The sequence below is a fragment of the Tenrec ecaudatus genome, chromosome 11, assembly GCF_050624435.1.
Source record: "Tenrec ecaudatus isolate mTenEca1 chromosome 11, mTenEca1.hap1, whole genome shotgun sequence".
NCBI classification, from domain to species: Eukaryota; Metazoa; Chordata; class Mammalia; order Afrosoricida; family Tenrecidae; genus Tenrec; species Tenrec ecaudatus.
The window spans coordinates 93,629,921-93,650,791 of NC_134540.1; the positions used below are offsets into that span (position 1 = coordinate 93,629,921).

Here is a 20,871-nt window from a genome sequence, read left to right on the forward strand (position 1 = left end):
ATTGTGTGGTTCATAAGAAACTATGGGGTAACATTACAAAGAATGGGCCTGCTAGAACACATCATTGCGCTCATACAGAGACTGAACCACGTCCATTAGGCAGTTACTTGAACAGAGCAAGGGAATGCTGCTTTGATTAAAAATAAGAAAACCGTGTGTCGGCATTATATCCTTTGAGCAGAGTTACTTAATCTGTATGCTGAACATAAAATCCCAGGAGCTGGGCTGGATGAACTTGAAAGCAGCATTAGATTGGAAGAAGTTTCATTATCGATCTGCAATATGCAGATGATACAACCTGGCTTGCTGAAAATAAAGTGAAGGTATGGTCCTCACTGACGCCGTTCCATGGGGACAGCCTGTCCTACGGAGTACAACTCAATGAAAGAAAAGAACAACATTCTCCCACTTTGACCACCAGACAGCATCGTGATAAATGAAGAAAAGATCAAAGTCCTCAAGGATTTCCTTTGATTTTTGATCCAAAATCAATGCTTACGGAGGTAGTAAGTAGTCAATAAATCAAACAACGGATGCCCCTGGGCACATCTGCTGTACAAGATGTCTTTAAAATATGAAGGAGAAAAGAGGTTGCTTTGAGGACTAAGGTGTGCCTGACCCAAGCCGTGGGTATTTTCAAACACCTGAGGTGCATGTGAAAGTTAGACAATGAATCAGAAAGGACACCATGCTTGAAAGTAGAGCCTCACTTCAGAGGAAGACCTGCAAAGAGATGTGTTGATGCATTGGCTGCAACAATGGGCTCAAACACAACAAACATTGCCAGGATGGAGCTGACCAGGCAGCGTTGCCTTTCGCTTTGTGTGCTTTTTGTCCCCACTCTGAGTGGGGACACCTGACAACAATATTTACATGTGACAGCTAGGCCATAAATAAGGACAACTGGAGAAGATCATGCCTGCGCATTAGTGTTGACAAAAAGTGTTGAGTACCATGCACTTGCAGAAGAACAAGTCTGTCTCAGAGGAAGAACAGCCAGAATGTTCCTTAGGAGCAAGAATGGTGAGACCGAGTCTCACATACTGTAGACCTGCTACCAGGAAAGACCAAGCCCTACACAAGGACGGCATGCCGGTAAAGGATGGGGTCAGTCAACAAGAGGAAGGCTTTCAAGGAGATGGATTGATGCAGAGGCCGCAGCGAAGGGCTGAAACAGAACTAGAATTGTGAGCATGGTACAAGACTGGGCAGAGCAAGCGTTTGTTGTAATAGGTTCCCAATGAGTGGGAACCAACTCAATGCTACCAGACAACAGTAACAAGTGATGGATGCTTAGTGTCCACCATCTAGAACATACGACGTGAGAAATGATATAATATCATTGAACAGCAATCTTCTCTAACTGCAATTGGTCACACACCAAAATGTCATCATTTAAATAGAAACATCCACAGAGTTGCGATTAAAATGAGGACTGTGTCAATGTCACATTGATGCCAAGGGTGACTTGGGATAAAGATGAACTCAACGTGGCATGTGAGTACTAGAAATAATTTTGTATTTAAAAAAAGGAACTATATAATTCATACGTGCTCCTGTGTTACCACCTTCAGATGATGAAAACCAAAACACAAAAATCAAACCTACTGCCAATTCTGATTGATAGCAACTCCCAGGATTTCTGAAACTGTAAGACTTTATTTAAGCACAGCCTCATCTTCCTCCCAAAGGTTGTCTGGGGGGTTTTAGCCCCCCCAGGACCAAAACTGCAGTACCACTGAAGGACTTAAGTCGAGGTGGATGTGCAGGGTGTGACAAAGAGAAGGGGGGATTGTTTCTAAGACCTGGTCCAGACCTCCTAAATTTGGGGCATGGCCTTGCCTTGTCTTTGAAGTCAGGAACTTCCTAAAATAGCCCTTAATCTGTCAGGTTATCGGATTTCTTTGTCTTCTTTAAAATGTGTTTAGATATGTGTATGCCAATTTTGTTGCATCATACAAAAATGAAGAAATATTGACAATTTTCTGGGAATATTAAATAAAATTGTGTTTTGGCCAGGATGATTTTCTTTTCATTAGTGGATAATTTCATAATTTTTTTATTCTTCTGACCCTTAAAAATTATTTGTTGGCACACTACTATTACGTAACATGTACTGTTGACAAGCTACAATAATAATGATGATGCACACAGGGAAAAAGAAATAATATGTAATAAAAGCTTATATTTATTAATATGTATAAATATGCTTAACTATTATATGAAATAATTGATAATTGCAAAAATGAAGTCACATTTGTTTTTCTAAGTAGATATATAAAGGGAAATTAAATCAGTTTTAAATCATTATTAAATATATCTGGTACTATGTTTCTGAATGGATACTTTAGACCTAATCCAGCCCTTGATGACTCAGGGGTATGCTACAGAGTACTGGGCTTTTAGATTCTGCCCTTCAAAGTGCACAACATCCTTTACAAGCCATGCCAGAAGGAGTTGATGTGGAAACCCCACTAAATGAACTGGGCTTTATCTCAAACTCCCCTGAAGCAGATTTAAGGGACATACTCCCGCGGGCTTAAGGCTGAAGCTCTCTGATGTGAGAAGAAGCAGATGACTGCCATCCCAAGATTATGTGGTTGAAGGTTACTGGACTCTGGTCTGGATCTCTGAATTTGAGGTTGCCCCATGAAAGGTGGCCTGGAACTACCATATACTTACTGTTTGAATGCCCCAAATGCTTTCTAATGGCATGTATTAAACTGGTACGCGTGGTTCTGCCTTAGTGAATGAGTGTTACTCAAAGTTTTGCCCTACCCCATGTCATCACATAAACTTTCAATCTGCACAAGTCAACAATCTATGCACTGCTGTTTGATATAATTACCCTTTCTCAACAGGATTTTAAACTATATACCATTGACTAAAATTATGATGTCATCAATAGAACTAATTTATGCCCCAAGGGGATGATTTATAATCTGCTTTATCATAAAATGGTAATGATGTTTCTAAAGTGAGCCAGAGGCATCTATAAGCCATACATATATGAATGAACTTGGTACTCACACTGAATTCTAGCCCCAATCTAAGAACAATTAGGATTTATGACACGACTTTGCTGCAGGCTCGCCTTCATGAAGAGATCACAGAAGATAGGGGTAGTTTAGCAAAATGTGTTGAAGGAATTGGATGGTTTCTGACATCATAAAGAAAAGTCTTGGATCTTAAAGGCTTATCTTCAAATAAGCGCCCATCTAAGTGACCCATCAGTTAAGTCCAAGGAAGAAGCACACCAGTTGTGTGATCCAGAGATTGTAAATACTAAAATCTAAATTTGAAGGAAGGAATGGTATCAGAGCTTAAATTGTGAACATCTGGTTTGCAGAAGGCTGTGGAGGGCAGTGGAAGCCCCAAATCCATGGTAAGGGTCCTCACATGGCCTAAGGTACCAGTGACTCCTCTCTGAGCAGAGTCTAGGGATGTGAATGTCCTTTTTATCAGGCACAGAGCGTTGGCAAGTTGATTACAGCAAATGCCGTTAGGGTCCAATGTGGTACCTTAGCATTTGATCTCCCTTTTGTCCCATTTCAAAATTGTTTCAGTCTTTAATCTTTTCTATTTGCTTTTTGATTAAAGGGTTTTTAATGTTTTGTCTAGTCCCTGTTGTTTTGTTTTGATTAGTTTGCTCCCTGTCTGTGTTTTGTATGATATTCTGTACATGAAATCCAGAATAAGTTGATCTGAAGAGACAGTAATTGGATTGATAATTGACTGGTGACAAGACAGGAGAGGCTAGAACAATGGGATCTCACAGCAACGAGCATGAAAATAATATATTCTGAAATGTATTGTGGTTATCATAGCACAAATCTTAATATGATTGCGATTAAACTGTTTGATACATAAAGTATGTGCTAATAATTTTTAAAGATGAGAAAGAAGTTAGTACTCTTCTTGATCTCCCATACCCTCACATTTTTCCTATACTTTATGATGCAGAACTCAAAACCAGTGAATTAATCATCTAAACATGTTTGTGAAGCATATTTAAAATTTTTGAAGTCGTTTTCTGCATATAGATTTTAGTATATTTCAGATAAAATAATTGTTGCCACTGTTTTTGGGTGACTTTGAGTCATTTTTCACTCCTAAGGAGTCTATGTCCAGCAGACCCAACTGCTGTCAGGTCCTGCACCATCCTAACAACCAGTGTCATGTCTGAGCCCATTGTAGCAGCCACGTGCCCAACGTGTTCATTCAGCTCACTGACCTTGTGCCTAGGGATGCGTCCTTCCTCCTTTTAGGCATGTCCAAAGTGCAAGAAATCTTGCCATTCTTACTTCTAAGTATCATTCTTGCTGTACTTTGACTTTCATCACAGAGTTCTTCATTCTTCCGGCAGTTTGCATCAGCTCAATATGTTTCGCCAGTCCCACAATCCTAAGGCTTCAATTTTCAGGCTTCCTCTTGATCATCCACGTCGCAGGCATACGAGGGGTCGGAAATGCCATTCCTTGGGTCAGGGGCAACTTATGCCTCAAAGGGGCATCTGTGCTCTGACAATATTTTGCAGAAAATATTTCCAGTGTAATAGGTCATTAGTATCTTGACTGCTGCCTCTGTGGTGATGGGGTAGCCAAGGAAAAAGAAAACCTTGACAATTTCAATGGTTTTCTATCTATCATGATTGCTAAGGTTGACCGTGATGATTAATGAATGTGTGCGATGATGGTGGAGGGGCAAAATGGAATGGAAAGAAGAGTCAATGAATGAACTCTGTTATAAATGAATAAAATACTCAGGACTAAATAGAGATGAGAGTAGACACTTCTAGTCTATGCTGCAAGATAAAGGAAAAAGAATCGTCCATAAATACCATATTCAATGAATAGTGTTCTCATAACGAGGGGGCGACTTCACAGCTGTTCTGTGTATATCACTGTGGAAACAAGTGACAAAAAGATGAGACGCCAGAATGGAACCTCTGATATTGGATAACAAAAGTGAGGTATCAATATGAACCCACATTTTACGTACATACATATGCAGATAGATCTAGAAAAATATGTGTTATCTTCTCACATATTTAATGGTTGTATTTGCTGAGATTTTCTAGAAACGGTAATATCCCAGGTACAATGGGAATATCTAGCATGTAAACCTTGACGTTCATATCGATTATTCCTCAAAGGAGCCAGGGTTTTAGGTAATAATTGTCTTAACGACCTCGGTAAGAAAAGTACAATAGGGACCTAGAATATTGTGGGGTGCTATATTTAAGGAAGTACTCGGGGGGATGACATATCTCAAAAGGATACAGGAACCGAATTAGGAGGGATTCCAGATGATCTACTATGGAATCACTTTAACAACAAAGTAAATATTGAGTGTAGTTAAATATGGAGGACCTGAGTGTCACCGACAGTTATGTTTTTGACTACTCATCAAAAGGTTTGAGTTAAAATCCACTCAGAGATCCCTCAGAAGCTAGGTCTGCCAATCTGGTTCCAAAAGGTCACAGTTGAAACCCCTCTGTAGCAGTTCACCCTCACACATAAGGGGTTGGCATGATGCAAAATCAGCTCAAACTAACAACAATAGAATATAACCCAGATGATGAGCCAAGTATCTTGCGCTCAGACTAATATAAAGAAGGAAATCACAAGAAGGAGCAGAACAGACAGTTCCTCTTCATAGTAGAATGCCAACTATTAAATGTAGATGGAATCACGGAATCAGAAATCCATCTTATAGCAGACACCAAAGTAATGAAAATTGCAAGGAAGAATTCTTACCAGCTGTGAAAATTGGTGGGAAAAAACCTAATAAAAAATCAAGATATTTATATAGCCTCAAAGTACCTGCCCACGTGGGATTTATTAACTACAAAGAAACAATAATCATTTTACAGTGGACTAACTGAGCAGACACAACCTCAGCCAAGTAATCAAGTTAACAACACTGGTATTGAGCAGAAGAACAGTCACTTATCCCCCCTGATGGTGTGAACAGTTCACACTTGAGTGCTAAACTAAGTGTAGGTTGGCTGTGAGCCTCCCTGCAGCATTCCTGGACAAAGGCCTGGGGATGTGCTCCCAGAAGGAGGACAGCCAAGAGAGCCCTGTGGAAACAATCTAACCAGAGAACGAATTTAAAACACTGCTGAGAGATATAAGGAAGATTTACATAAATGGATAGATGTGGCATGTTCATCAACAAGGAGACTAAATATGGTGAAGAAGTCAACACTATGCAAGTGATCTATAGATTCAATGCAAGCCAATGAAAATCCCCATAGTATTTCTTACAGAAATGGGAAATACAATCCTCACTTAAGGCAAGAAGCCATAAATAGCTAAATCAGTGTTGAAATGGACACAGTAGGAAGACTGACACCTCTTGATTTTAAAAGATATAATAAAGTCACAGTAATCAAAACATCCTAGTACTGGAAACATAGACCAATGGAAAGAGTTGGGAGTCTAGAAATGAACCACTACACCTATGGTCAATTGACTTTTGATAAAAGAACTAAGTCCATTTGATAGGAAAAACAGAATATCTGTTTTTAAAAACTCTGTTTTTCAAAAACTAGGGTGAAAACTGGATTTCCGCATGCAGAAAAATGAAACTGGATACTGCCTCTTACCCTACACAAAGAATAATTTCAAAATAAACTAGAAATCTTAATGTGAAGAATAAAATTAAGAAATTTTTAGGAGAAAGTGCAGCGGTAACACTTAGGAAAAAGGCAAAAAAAATTAATAGGTCCTCACAAAAATTGTAAAAATGTTCATCAAATCTACCAAAATTGAAAATATAGGCTGGAGATGTTCAGAATATTTTATGCCTGATAAGAATGTATGTATAGTTTTATATATATATACCTATATATATCTATATATATATATAACTTCATCAGCTTAACAACAAAAAAGACATCCCAATTATAAATATGACAGAGGACTTCAATAGAGATTTTGACTAAAGGAGACATTTAAATGGCCCGAAACTCATGCTTGGCTCCATTAGCTATCAGACGTGCAAATCAAGACAACAATGAAATCCCATTTCACCCTCACCAGGATCGCTAAAACAAAAATTTTAAAAAGAAAATAACAAATATTTTAAAGATGAATTATATCATTACCCATTGCTGGTGGCCATGAAAAATGATACAGTCTTTGTGGGAAAGTGTTGCTGTCCTAACAAAAACTTAAGTTAGAACAATCCTATCACCCTGCCAGGGATAAACCTCAGACGCTCGACAGCTGAGATGCAAACACCAATGAACATTGCCACCCTATAAACCTATGGGTGAGTGCACAAGCACAACAATGTAATACTACTCAGCTAGTGAGACAGATGAAGTCTTGATACATGTTAGAATGTAGACCGGCCTGGAAGACATGATGTTGAGTTAAAAAATAATCCCAAAAGGATAGATATTTTATTACCTTACTTATGTAAAGAGATAAGAATAACCAAATGTATAGAGACAGAATTTCTTAGTGGTTTCCAGGAGTCGAGGCTGGGGAACAGATTCTTGCAGATGGAACGCTGAATTCCATTGTATGCTGGTTGTAAAAGTACATTGACTAAGGGGAGGCATCCCACAGTTGATTGCTGTAATTGCTTACATTAAATCCTACCCCTGAAAATAGCTATCTGGGCAAAAGTTGTGTGATAGATACATATAACAATGATACATTGTTATATGATACATTGTTATATGATACATTGTTATATGACATATTATTATATATGTATAACAATAGATACATATAACAATGAGCAAGGAAAAGGAATAGATGTGGAGGCTAATTGTGGACTACCTAACTCCTTTAGTTCCTTGGTTTGGAGGCTTATAATAATAGTTTCATGAAGCATAACATTTGGTCTAAACATGTCTTCAATGCTTCTGCTCTACCTCCCAATTCATTATGTAGTGCCTGAGGTCTTAAAAGCTTGCAAGCTCCCATCCAAGGTACAATAATTGATTTCTACTCTCCAGAGAATGAGAATCAGGAATAAATTCCCCCATGTGATGTCATCAAGTTGAGTCCCACTCAGAGGGGCCATATAAGACAGATGAGATTGATCTGCTCCACATAGATTCCAAGGCTGCAAATTATCATGGAAGCAGACAACACATCGTTTTTCCAATGGGGTGACTGGCAGATTTGAGTCACCAGCCATTTGTTAGCAGCCCAACACTTAACCCACTTGACCGTCAAGGCTCTTTGGAGTCTGGAACAGGATAAAATTGAATGTGTGGTATGGTACTTAGATAATCTGTTGTCAATTTGAGACTTAAGAGTGAAGGGGTAGAGTTTAGCATGTCAATCAGGTCACAGCTTGATAACCTCATTGAAAGGTGCTAAGGAGATAAATAGCTCTCTGAAAGCACCACAGATTCACTCCCTGGGAGACATGCTTGCTGACAAAATACATGAAGCTACACTAGATCCCTGAAGTTGAGTTGCCACGTGGAGACCCCTGCCAGCATTGAGATGCCTCTCCCATCACTGGATCCACAAGATTTTCCACCCACTGGCCTCTGATCTTCCTGATTTTGGCTCCATTGCTGCTGTTGTGTGAATCTGTGGAGGAAATTATGGACTAATATTGGACAGATGGACTAATATTGGACTTATGGACTTGATCTGGGCTGGGGTGGGATGTTGTCTCAATATTTAGTTGCTCTTATATATAAAAGGTATTTCGTATACACATATGTGTGTTTATTAATTTGTTTCTTTAGTCTACCTGGACTAACACATTATGGTACCTTGGGAGTTGGGTGCTAGAGAAACAAATCATAAAGATGGAGAGTAGATGTTTGTTTGATTGACTCCTGGTAGTATTTATTCTTTGGCTAGCCTGAGATCAGATATGCCCATGCAGTTTGCTGGGTTATTTTCTAGAAAGAATATGGGACGTTAAAGTTATGATTATTTTGTTTGGTTGTAGTCTTTGGTTATTCTTGTGTGAAATGGCAAAAATGGATATGATTAATGTATATTTTGGGCTCAAGGGACAAAATCACCCCTTGAATTTCTCAGAGTTGCTTAAGGAAAATAGCTGACAGAAGGTCAAGATGGCTGACAGAAAGCCTGACTCTGGCTTGATGCTATCAGAGGCCTAATCTCATATTTTGTATCAACAGAATAGTTTAGATAAGGATTAAGATAAGATCGATAAGAATTGAACTTGACTATTTTAAGAATTGAGATTAGTGTCTGATTCTACTTTGTTTATACTGATTTCTTCTGCTTATTGTTGCTGGTATAATGATTGATAAAAATGATTATGGGGAAGTATGAAAATAGAGTTTGTAAGCCTTGCCTTCAGCCATTAAAATTTGAGGTTTTAAATGGGTTTGGACATGCCTGCGAAGACTCTGAAATGATAAGCCCCACCCAGTGCTTTGAAGTACTCAGGACATTTGCATTCCAAGAGACTTGCCTACAGGGCTGTTGGCAGATTTTAAAATATTTTTTTAATGAAACTATTTGTATTTTTGAAGTATGAACTAGTGGTTTTTGTCAGAAGCTGGAAAAATTCTGGAACCATGAAGAAAATTCCTCTCTAGGACTGAACATTAAAAGAAGCCTGTGGACAAACTGAAATGTTTGCTAGGTAACCACCTGGATCCACTTCCTGGGTGAAAGTTGGAGAAAAGCAGCAATAGACAGGTCAAGTCTGGCCACTGACATCTGTGGACCTGGTTTACAAGGAACTAGAGAAGAAGATAAGAGTGCATTGACTGGTCTGTAGTTCATGACCTGGCGCAAGGTGTTTTGTTGAGAATTTATGATGGGGCCATGATCTAAAGGCCAGGCAGCCAAAAGGCACCCTAGAGAGACAAAGTGAGGCAGTCCACATTGAGTTGACCAGAGCCCGGCCAGGTGAAGAAAAGAATTTTAGAGCCTGTGAACTGGTGCATATTGCTGCTGACTTTATGGGCAACCTGTTCTACTTTGACTTTGCTTATGGATGCTGATTTCACAAGGTTCCAACTGTAATGATTTTCCATGTCTTCATGTCAAAGTATATAGTTGTCTCCTCAGAGAACTGGGTTGATGTAAGTGGGTAGAATAGAATTGGATACCCAAAATAGAGCAGATAAAGGTATGAAATGGTGGGCTTATAAACTTTCATAGATGGGGGAATATATTCATAGGATTATAGGATTAAGATGTAGGTGTTACTAACCTGGAATTGTTAGGCATAGGATATTTTTATTTTGTTCACTTATAGAAGGTTATGTTTAAATGAGGGTGGCACATATTGACCTATATGGATTTTAGATTTATCCTGTTAAGCACAGATATGATTTTACTATCGTTTAAAAACTACATATGGCTAAAGAGTTGTATGGAAGTGTCAAATTGACAAGGGGTGGTCTGTGATAAGGGTGACAAGGGGTGATAGATACATAATCTGTTGTCAATTGGGGACATGAGTGTTGGGGTGGAGTTTTGCCTGTCAATCATATCAGAGCTTGATGACTTCATTTGGAGGTGCTAAGGAGATAAATAGCTCACTGGAAGCAAGACAGCTTCACTCCCTCCATGATATGCTTGCTGACAAGAGATATGGAGCTACACTAGAGACCTGGAGCTGTAGGAGCCACGTGGAAACCCTGCCAGGGCTGAGATGTCTCTACCACCACTGGACCCACAAGACTTTCTACCAACTGGCCTGTCATCTTCCTGGATTCAGTCTCATAGTGACCCAATAGGACAGAGTGGCACAGCCACTTAGGGTTTCTGTGGCTGTAATTTCCAGGGCTGTAATTTCAAGTATTCTTGCCTGAAGCAGATTACCACCCCTTTTTCCAGAGCTGGAAGTGGATCCTTAATCATTACACCTCCAAGCTTCAGAAAAGGAATAATAAACTATTCAATATCATAGGAGATGGGTGACATTTGAACAGGGTGTATCAGTGTTAGTTCTCTGATTGGATGGGTGTACAGCCAGCTGTCTTCATTTAGGACATCTGAATGAAGATTGAAAGGACTTTCTTTGGACTGTTTTTTCCCCTCTATATGTTTATAAGCTTGCAACTATTTTGAAGTTAAAACTCAAAGAAATTGCCAAAAAGAAGTGCAAAGCTTGGTGAGGCCATTAGCACAATGATCAATAATTTCTTCCCTTTGCTCATATCAATAAACCCTTTTTATTTTGCTGTCTCACCACCATCAGAACGTCACAGACAAAATGGACAATGTGTACAAAAGAATATCACCGATATGATGCTTATATGTTAACATTTACACAAAGCTCAAAAAAAGGGAGAGTGGTTGCTTAATGATAGACACCAAATGGTGCGTTTTAGGGGAGACAGTGGGTTTAACATCGGGAGAAGAGTCACAGTCTGGCTCGATACAGTCAATGTTCTGTATGTGAATTTGTGTGGTAGTTGCATGGGTCTGTTCTCTTCGTAAAACTATTATTACATGTGTAGTACATATTTTCCTTCAATGTTTAAAATAAAATGTTTTTTAAAGAAGTTTAAAATACGTGACGAGGCCACACATTTTTATTAGAAATCAGTTTTAAAACTTTGAATGCAGCATATGATTGATACACACACATATTTACTGCCTGCATTGGTAACTTTTCATGTGTTTGTAACCTCTTGCTTAGAGACGAGAGGACTTTAGAGTAATATTTAATTTTTCATAATTCAGATTATAAAGGATACTAAATCCTTCTGACAAAATCATAGCTGCCTCCATTTCAGGTGACACTGAGGGACCTTCTCTTTTCATCCTGGCTTGAGAGTAGAGCTTATTTCTCCAGGAGCCAGCCAGGCCAGAGAATTAGTTCACTTTTGATGCTCTGCTAATTCATTTAGTTCCCCCGCAAGGGGATCACTTAATCAGAAAATGTAGTTCTCTGCCATCAGAGCTCCTGACCTGTGATGTAGGACCAATGATTATCTGAGCTGAGATCAGTCGCGTAAGCCTCAGAAAGTGCTCTATTGTAGGAAATCCCACTGCAGCAGGTTTTTGGGGTTTTTTTCCTAAACTAAGTTGGGTAAGGGAGAGGGGACTCTTACACTACTACTGCAGTGGAGTGTCTTCTGCTGGTCCACTGTACGGCCCTAATCTTCATTCTCTTTGTAAATATCTAACTGAACTTGTAGTTAATAAAAGACTAATTCTCCTCACAATTTCACATACAAAGGAAAATGGCGTGTGTGTTTCATATCTGGTTTAAACTGAAAGTAAATTAAGATTTTAAAACATTCTATGTGGCTGTAGCCTGAATCTCCTGACATGATATGGCAAATCACTCAAAGGGGTTATGATGCAGGTCATCGATCACAACAGCAAGAGCTTGATGTGCGGGTCTCTTAGAATCTAGTGGGTTTTTTCATCTTCTGTTCTAAGAAATCACATTTAATATACTTGGTAGCTATAGTGTTGAATTAAATAAATTTAGGCATAGAAGATATCCATGTTTTCAGATCATTTATTGTCATTGTCTAATACATATTATTTTATAACACTTTACAAATATACACCTAATTTTTCAAATGATAAGTAGGTACACATTAAAAAACTAGAAGGTAAATGGTGTTAGGCAAACTCACTCAGACAATGATGCAAAAGGATACAGTTCCTTTTACAGGGCTAGGAAATTAGGAAAATTACTGACCAAGCCTCCGAGGACCTAAGTTTCTACTCTAGACATATCACTTCTTTAAAATTTTCATTTTAGATATAAAATCTAAATCATTCTCTTTATTTTATAAAGAACATCTTTAAAATATTTTAATATATATTGGGAAACCATCTTTCCCTTATTATGTAAATTCAGAAAGATAATGAAAAGGATAATTAAAACTGGAGGAAACTAATATTTTAAAGGTAAGTATCACAGCATTCTAAAATATGACTCTATACAGACTGAAAATTCAGATGATGTATTCTGTAAACCCTATCGTTAGCATCAGCACATGGTGTAGATGTCAAGGTTTCAAGAAGGTTACATTTTCCCCTTCATTTTAAAGGAGGCCTATGTAAACTACAATAGTAGCGAGTCGTAACAAAATAATAAAACAGAAGGGGGAATAATATTACATTCTTATAAGTGTATCTCTTTAACTTCTATTGGCAATATTATATTTTGTACATGAAAAACTTCAGTTGCTTTTTCAATTACTGTGTCATATATGTACGAACAGACATTGCCCTACATTGAAAAGTTTCTGAAGCAATCGAAATGAACTATACAAATGCACATAATTGTGCACACACAGGAGGCAACTCTTTTCCTCCTGTGAAATGGATCTGGGAAAGTCCCAACAGGAATATAAAATATTAGGAATAAAAATTAAAATTATGAAGCACACCACAAAGATGTAAGTAGTATTGTGTGTAATTTTTTGCCTCAATTGCTTCAACATTTGAACTTTTCATTACTTCAGTGTCTAATGAGAGCTTCTAGATTTTTTTACAAATATGAAATGAGCTCCTTGTAGATTTTTACAAGTATCCAATAAACCAGAAAAGTTTAAGTCATACTTGTTTCTTATTTGTGCTTCAATTGTTTTAAATTTTAAACTTTTAGGTACTTCTATGTCTACTGAAAAATTCTAGATTTTTTAACTTTCCACAATATTAACTGAAAATAAGAGTTTACATAAAAATGGAAAAGAAGACTGAGATTTTTTTTTAATTCTTACTATCCTATAGACTAGTGAATTGTGGAATACTACTTTTGAAGAAATCATTATTGTCCCTTTCAACTGTGTGCTTCTTCCCAGACAAGAAGTTATGACTGAGTTGCTCAATATGTCATAATAGTGCAAAGTACTTCTATCTTTCCTTAAATGTCCACTATTTCTCATAATTCACATGACACTCTCTGGCTGTGGTTGTCTGTTAAATTTCCTGTTTTGGTCTCGTCTCAGCAAACCAAAATAAACAGCTTACAGAAAAAGCTATGGTGCTTGCTATTTTTCTTTTACTTTGGCATTTACAGTTAAGTATTTTCTCATTCGAAGTACAGAGAAAGTAAGGGAAATAGGCACAGACAATATAAGTAGGTCACAGCAGTTTCAATGCACCAAAAAATGTGCCATCTCCCTCCTGTGATATTTTAGCATTTTCTCGTGGAATGGCAAGTTGAAGTTCATCTCCTTCTTCCAGCTTTGCAATGCCTGCAAAAGAAGTATTCACCAGGACTGTAAGTGATTCCAAAATGGAAAAAGATCAAGCACAGACATCCCCACATCAGAGTGTACTGGTGAGTTTCTACACCAGTTACTGTTCTACTGGCCAAAAGAAATATCAAGAAATAAGCATAGTTGTAACATGTGAATGTAGGTATCATCTTTTTCTATAAATTGCGAATCTAGAAAGAACCTCAATGCTCAACTGGAAGAAAAAATAGTTACGTAAACCATGGCAGAGCTCACGATGCAATGCTGTATTGTTAAAGGCATTTCTCGCTTGATTTTATTAACAAGGAAAACGCTTAATAATAATGTTAAATTAAAATGCACACCTGTATACGTACTATTTTGTTCCAATTATAATTTTAAAGATCGTATACTTTAATATAAAGAATAGCAACCAAAAGTCTGTTTGTTAATATAGTACATTGTTAGCTACACTAGTAGTTATATATGTGTAGTTTTTATCTGGAGTCAGGATTAAAAATAGGGTTCAAGTGGATTTCTAATTTGTGCCTTCTATATTTATGTTTCCATAATCGAAAGTAAAAAGTAATCAAATTCTAAAAATTGACCAATAATTCTGCATGTGTCTGACTACATCTATGTAGTCAATGAGTCAGGAGTAGAGAATATAATTCAGGAACTATGCTCACCCAATTAGGTAATTTCTGACCTCATTTTAAAAAGAAAAATAGGCAATAAAAGGAAGGAAAGTGAAAGGGGAAGAAGAAATAGAGAAACAGAAAAGTATAAACTGGAAAAATAAGAATTATCAATATTTCTGACAAAAATTGAGAATGCCATTGCATTGTTTTCTTAAGAAACTGTGTAAATTTATTTACATGCATGCATACATCTATGTTAGCATTCTTCTATCATCAAAACCAAGAGATTTACTTGGTCTACAACCAGTCAGTGTTTAATTTCATACGCACTTACTCTGTGTCAAATACCATTCCAGACATCGACAGATCAGTGGTCAAGAATGACAAAAGTTTCTAGTTTCAAGGATCTGGCTTTACTTTTTAATGACTGACAGAAGACAACAAGTAAGTTAGGGAGCGGTAGGCATCGGAGAGTCTCCAGAAGACCCCTTACAAAGTAAGAGCTTGGTTTGGTGGAAGTAGTCGTTATCAGGATGACGTACACTGACAGTGAGTGTAGAGCACAGAGCCTTGGTTAATATTCACTCTCGTGAATTTGAAATATTCCAGACTCTGGCAGTCAGCTGTACCTCTACCAAAAAAATGTATTTAGTTTAGTAAGGATGCAATAAAAAAACAACTCTGCTTCGGTTCTTGGTACGACAGATATTAAAGTTCTCAAGAGAGTCATTGGGATTTTTTTTCAGGTTCACTGGGAAACATGGATTTCACTGATTCATTAATGTATACATTTAATAGTTTTATACCATTTCGCTCTAGAAAAAAATTAAAATCTAAAAGCAGAAACTTCCTATAGAATATATCTAATAAATAAAACTGTATTAGCATTCATAAATATATTTAAAGTCAAGTTAATGATTCACATATTGTGAGGCATCGAGGGGATCCAGCAAACAAGGGTAATAGGAAATAAATTTGTGAGAGAAGAAGATAGTGAGAAAAAAATTAAGGATTTTTTTTAAAGTTCTAAGTAGTAATTAATATAAACAAGTAAAATATCTGACTAGCCTCACTATTTATAAATACTATGAAGTGTCAAAATCAGTCACCACCAGATACAGGGAAACATTCTTTATGTAAATTAGGGAATTCCACTTTCATAAACTTCTCCATCCCCCACTCAAATCACTGTTTTGACTACAGGACCACAAATGACCTCATCTCAACTGGTCAGAATTATGCCTCCTGTCTAAGCAATTGGGTGTACATTTGACCCTAAAAACCTGTGAAGTGACAGCAAGTCTCCAGCCCAATTTGACTCTGCTATTCACAGTAGCTGTCTGGATCTGAAGGCATTCACCAGGATTCTGGGAAGTTTGGGTGAAAATCACAAAAAAATATGTATATTGTGTGTGAAGTTTTTGTTATTACCGTTTGCTCCCTAAATCCTGCCTCAATTGCACTCAAAATAAATAATCACTCAAAAATAAAATGAAGATGTAAAAGCTGACTGTCCTATGGCAACCCCATCGGTCTCAGAGTTTTCAATGCCTGGTTTGCCCAACAAAATTCCCAGGTCTTTCTCCTAAATCAACCCTCCAGACTCACTGATATCCAGTCGACAGTGACAAATAGCTCCCCCAAACTGCCCCCTGTGAGTTCCACAGACAGTGACACTTTACCGGAGTAGAAAGCCTCGCCTTTCTCGTGAGGAGCGGCTGGTGCATTCGAACTGCGGGCCTTGGGGTTATCAGACACATGCCGTAACCACTACACCAACAAAACTTCCCAAGGCAACTTTGGAGAACACAATTGTCAACATCTAATCACTTAATCACTTGGACCACACAGGGGCCATTTGTCTGCCATTACTAGAAGATTCCTAAAATGGACAGGCATTGTTCATTCCGTTTGTCTCTCCATTCCTTTACTGCTACTGAGTTCTAAGACAGGGTCGCTCCGACACTTTCAAAAACCAGGATTCATCCGCCTGGTGTCCACTGACACCAGATAACATCTGTATGAAAATATCATATGTGACTATTTGAGGAAGCAATTCTGCCACTGGTTCCGACCCTCAGAAACTCTAAGGAATTATGGGATGGGTACTGTGAAGCCAGGTTGGTCAGAGACACATTCTAACACTTAGTAGCTTTGTTTACCAGGTTAAGGTACATTACCTCTCTTGGCTTCACTCTACATCTTAAAGGAAAAGGTTTACGTAGATGAGAATATCTAAAAACATCTAAAATACCTAAAGAATATCGAGAGTATCTGAGGTAAATAAAATAGTGCCTGGCACCCTGTGAGTAAGTGACAAATAATTTTGTGGCTAATGTGGGTGGAGAAAAAAATACAAGTGGGATTTTCCTCACTGTTCAATGTTACAAAGTTGCTGTCTTTCCTAATTTACATAAAAGTAATAAGACCAGGAGTAATGGTTTTATCTATCTCAATGAAAAGGAGCTAGCTTTTACTCAAGATAAGGAGGAGTGCAGTGTGTCGAGGAACGCCTTTTTATCTCCTGGGGATCCAGTGCTCCATCCCTCCCACCCCACCTTTGTGTTGTGAAGCTCAGGTTATCAGCAAAGAATATCTTCATTTCACAATGAGCAAGACTGCGAAATAGGATTTACCAGCTGAGTAACAGGAATTATTGGGTAGTGTTTCAGGCATGTTTTGAATACATCGGAACAAAGTGACCAGACTCAATTCATCCCCAAACACATGAACTTTTTTCCTCTGTATTAAGTGTCCCATCGCAAAGGTATTATCCGTGTATAAAACCTGAAAAAAAAATCAAACAAAATACTTTACCAGAGTGAGGACAAAGTGGAAGACATTCTCTGGAGAAAGCAGAATTCGGGTTTGAACATACCTGACCGTAGATAAAGAAGTAGCCAGTTTCTTTGACCAGTATTTTGTTTTCTTTTTCTTCTAGGGCTCGTCCTCGTTTAAAGCTGAGAAGCCATGGAACAAATGTGAACGATCCTACAATTAAGAGAGCGGTTTATAAGAAGAGAAACCGAGACATTCAATTGCTAGCCACCATTTAGTGATGAAATTAAATCCGAAGGTTAGAAAATTCTATATTGACATGAAAATAGTGAAAGATCTTCAGGCAAGGTGGTAGGTTCACGCAGACACACTTCACAAGCTGTCTACAGCGAAGAGACTGGGAGTAGGGGGAAACACATGCAAATGATGAGCCTGGAACGCCGAGCTTCAGAGGAAAGGATTGAAAAGTGGGTTGACAACTGACATGGAGAAGAAGCTGAACAAAAGCTGCTGGAGAGGAGACAGACAGGTGATGTGGTATTGTCATAATCCACCCCTTGCTACAAACCCCGCCATCAGTCGCTGACAAGAAAAATATGAGGCCTTCCCTTGTCTCCCCACCCAACCCCCACTCAACCATTTGATGACCACAGGACTCAATCTCACCCATCTCAAGTAGTAGCCTGCATTTTTAAAGACCAAAATGGCAACATTTATCCAAGGAGAGAGTTAAGCAAGAAAGAAAAATGGAAACAGGAAACAGGAGGATGTGACTTAAGCCACAGTACCTTGGGGTAATAAAGGAGTTGACAGAAAATGTGCACACATTTTAAAATGTAGACCCTATGATCTGTTTTGTAAATCTTTGCCTGAGTTTTAAAGAAAGGTTAACTAAATAAATAAATATACTAATATCCACACCTCAACCCAGTATCTCAACAATCAAAAATGGAGCAGACAAATAAGCCTACAGTCACCAGAAGGAAAGAAACAGTAAAGCAGAAACAAATGGACATGAATCAGAGAAAAATAGAAAGATAAACAAGGCCAGAAGTTGATTTTTGAAAGGAGTAACAACATTGACAAACCACTGGCCAATCCAACAAGGGAAAAGAGGAAGAGGTTAATAATGTGACTCAAAGGAAGGGGATACCATCATGATAGCGCCAACAGAACGCTAGGGAGGATTCTGTCCTTCAGCAAGTGCGAAACGTTAGAAGACATGAACCTGCCTGCAAGCCGACTGCCGCCCCAACTCACGGGACCTGAAGGGGACCACCTGCACAGGCTCATGACAAAGAAGAACTGGATCAGGTCATTAAAAAAAAAAAAAAACTGGCTACAAAATAACTCTGTGCCTAGAGGGTCATACTGATAAAAACAAAACACTAAACCTCAGAAAAGAGCTGACAATGATTTTTTTCAAACCAATCTGGAATATACAAAGGCCTGGAAAACCCCAAACATCATTTTATAAAATGAGTTTCACCCTGATACCCAAACCAGAGTGATATCACCGAAACAGAAAATTATAGACAACTACCCTTCTTAGTTTGTCAGACTGCAGTGGCCTGTGTGCTGTTATGATTCTGGGAGCTACGTCCCTGGGATTTCAAATACCACCAGTGTCACCCACGGTGAACAGGTTGCAGTGGCGCTCCCACACTGAGAGCAGAATCCTAAGAAAGAACAGGCTGTCCACTCCAGATGAATCAGCTACTGAAAGCCACATGGATCTCAGTGAGCTATTGTCAGATACTGAATGCAGTAGATTATGGTCCACGATACTGCTAGAAGATGAGCCCTTCACATCTGAAGGCGCTTCAAATATGACTGAAGAAGAGCTGCCTTATCAGAGTAGAGTCATCTCTAAGGATGTGGATGGAGTCAAGCCTCCCGTAATAAGTCCTTTGTGATCTTCGTTTTCTGATGGGGCATAACTCAAAAGGATAAGAAAGAGTTGCAAACAAAATATGATGAGAATATTCCACAGGAGTGTCGAGAATATTTCAAGAATGGGGTTGACTCATTAAACTCTAATGACAAAAGATCGTATGAGCTCTGGGATGAAAATAAAAGCATCATACATGAAGAAAGCAAGAGGTCATCCAAAGACAAAAAAGAAAAGACCATATCAAAGCAGTTGTGAGGAGAGACTCTGAAACTTGTTTTTCATCAGAGAGCCACTAAGGTAAATAGGAGAAATGATGAAATCAAATTGCTGAACAGAAATTTTCAAAGGTCAGCTCAAGAAGAAAAAGGAAAATATTACAATGAAATGTACAAATCTTGAGTTAGAAACACGAAATGGAAAAACACACTCAGCATATCTTAAACTGAAGACACTAGAGGAAAATTCAAGCCTCAAATTGCGATATTGGCAGATTCCATGGGAAGAATGCTGAGTGATGCAGTAAGAATCAAAAACAGATAGAAAGACTACACAGTCATTTTACCAAAAAAGAACTAGTCAACGTGCCACCATTTCAAAAGGTAGCGTGTGAGCAAGAACCAATGGTGCCGAAGGAAGATGTCTAAGCTGCACTGAAGGCATTAGACACAAACAAGCCTCTAGGAAGTGGGGCACTACCCACTGAAACCCTTCAGCAAGCTGAGGATCTCTGGAGATGCCCTCTCTTCTTTGCCAAACGTTTGGAAGGTAGTAAGCTGGTCAACTGATTTGATTTATATTTGTACCAATTCCAAAGAAAGGTGATCCAACAGAATGCTCAAATTATGCAGTAATATCATTAACATCACAGTCAAGTAAACTATTTCCAGAGATGATCTAATTAAAATTACAGCAATAGATTGATAAGGAGCTGCCAGAAATTCAGGAGAGATTTAAAAGGTGGATTGGAACAAGGACTATCAATGACTATGTCAATCAGATTTGGCTGAAAGCAGAGAATAACAAAGATGTTTACCTATTTTATTGACTAGACCAAAGCATTCTACTGTGTGTCCTTTTAAAAAAACAAAATTATGGATAACCTTCAGAAAAAATGGGCATTCTAGAAACTTCTTTATGCTGATGTGGAACCTGTATTTGGACCAAGAGGTAGTTATGGAACAGAACAAAGGCCTACCTACTACGTGGTTTAAAATCAGGAAAGGAGTCATCAGGTTGCAACCTCTCACCATCCTTGTTCAAACTGCTTGTTGAGAAACTAATCAAAGAAGCTGGATTCTGTGAAAAGAATGTAGTGTCAGGATCAGAGGACAGCTTATTAACAAGTTAGATATGCAGATGATGCAACCTTGCTTGCTGAAATTGAGAAGAACTTGAAGCACTTAACGATGAAGATCAAGGATTGCATCTTTCAG

General features: G+C 38.2%; 1 protein-coding gene across 1 annotated transcript in view; it reads right to left on the minus strand.

The window, feature by feature from the left end:
* Positions 1-12,530: 12,530 nt before the first annotated feature.
* TNFSF13B (TNF superfamily member 13b) overlaps positions 12,531-20,871 on the minus strand; it is a 52,472-nt gene continuing 44,131 nt past the window's right edge. The window contains exons 4-6 of the mRNA XM_075562599.1: positions 17,645-17,757; positions 17,403-17,553; positions 12,531-14,143 (exon numbers count right to left, since the gene is read on the minus strand). Coding sequence (XP_075418714.1) covers positions 14,031-14,143; positions 17,403-17,553; positions 17,645-17,757 — 377 coding nt within the window. The 3' untranslated portion in view covers positions 12,531-14,030. The remainder of the gene's footprint in view (positions 14,144-17,402; positions 17,554-17,644; positions 17,758-20,871) is intronic.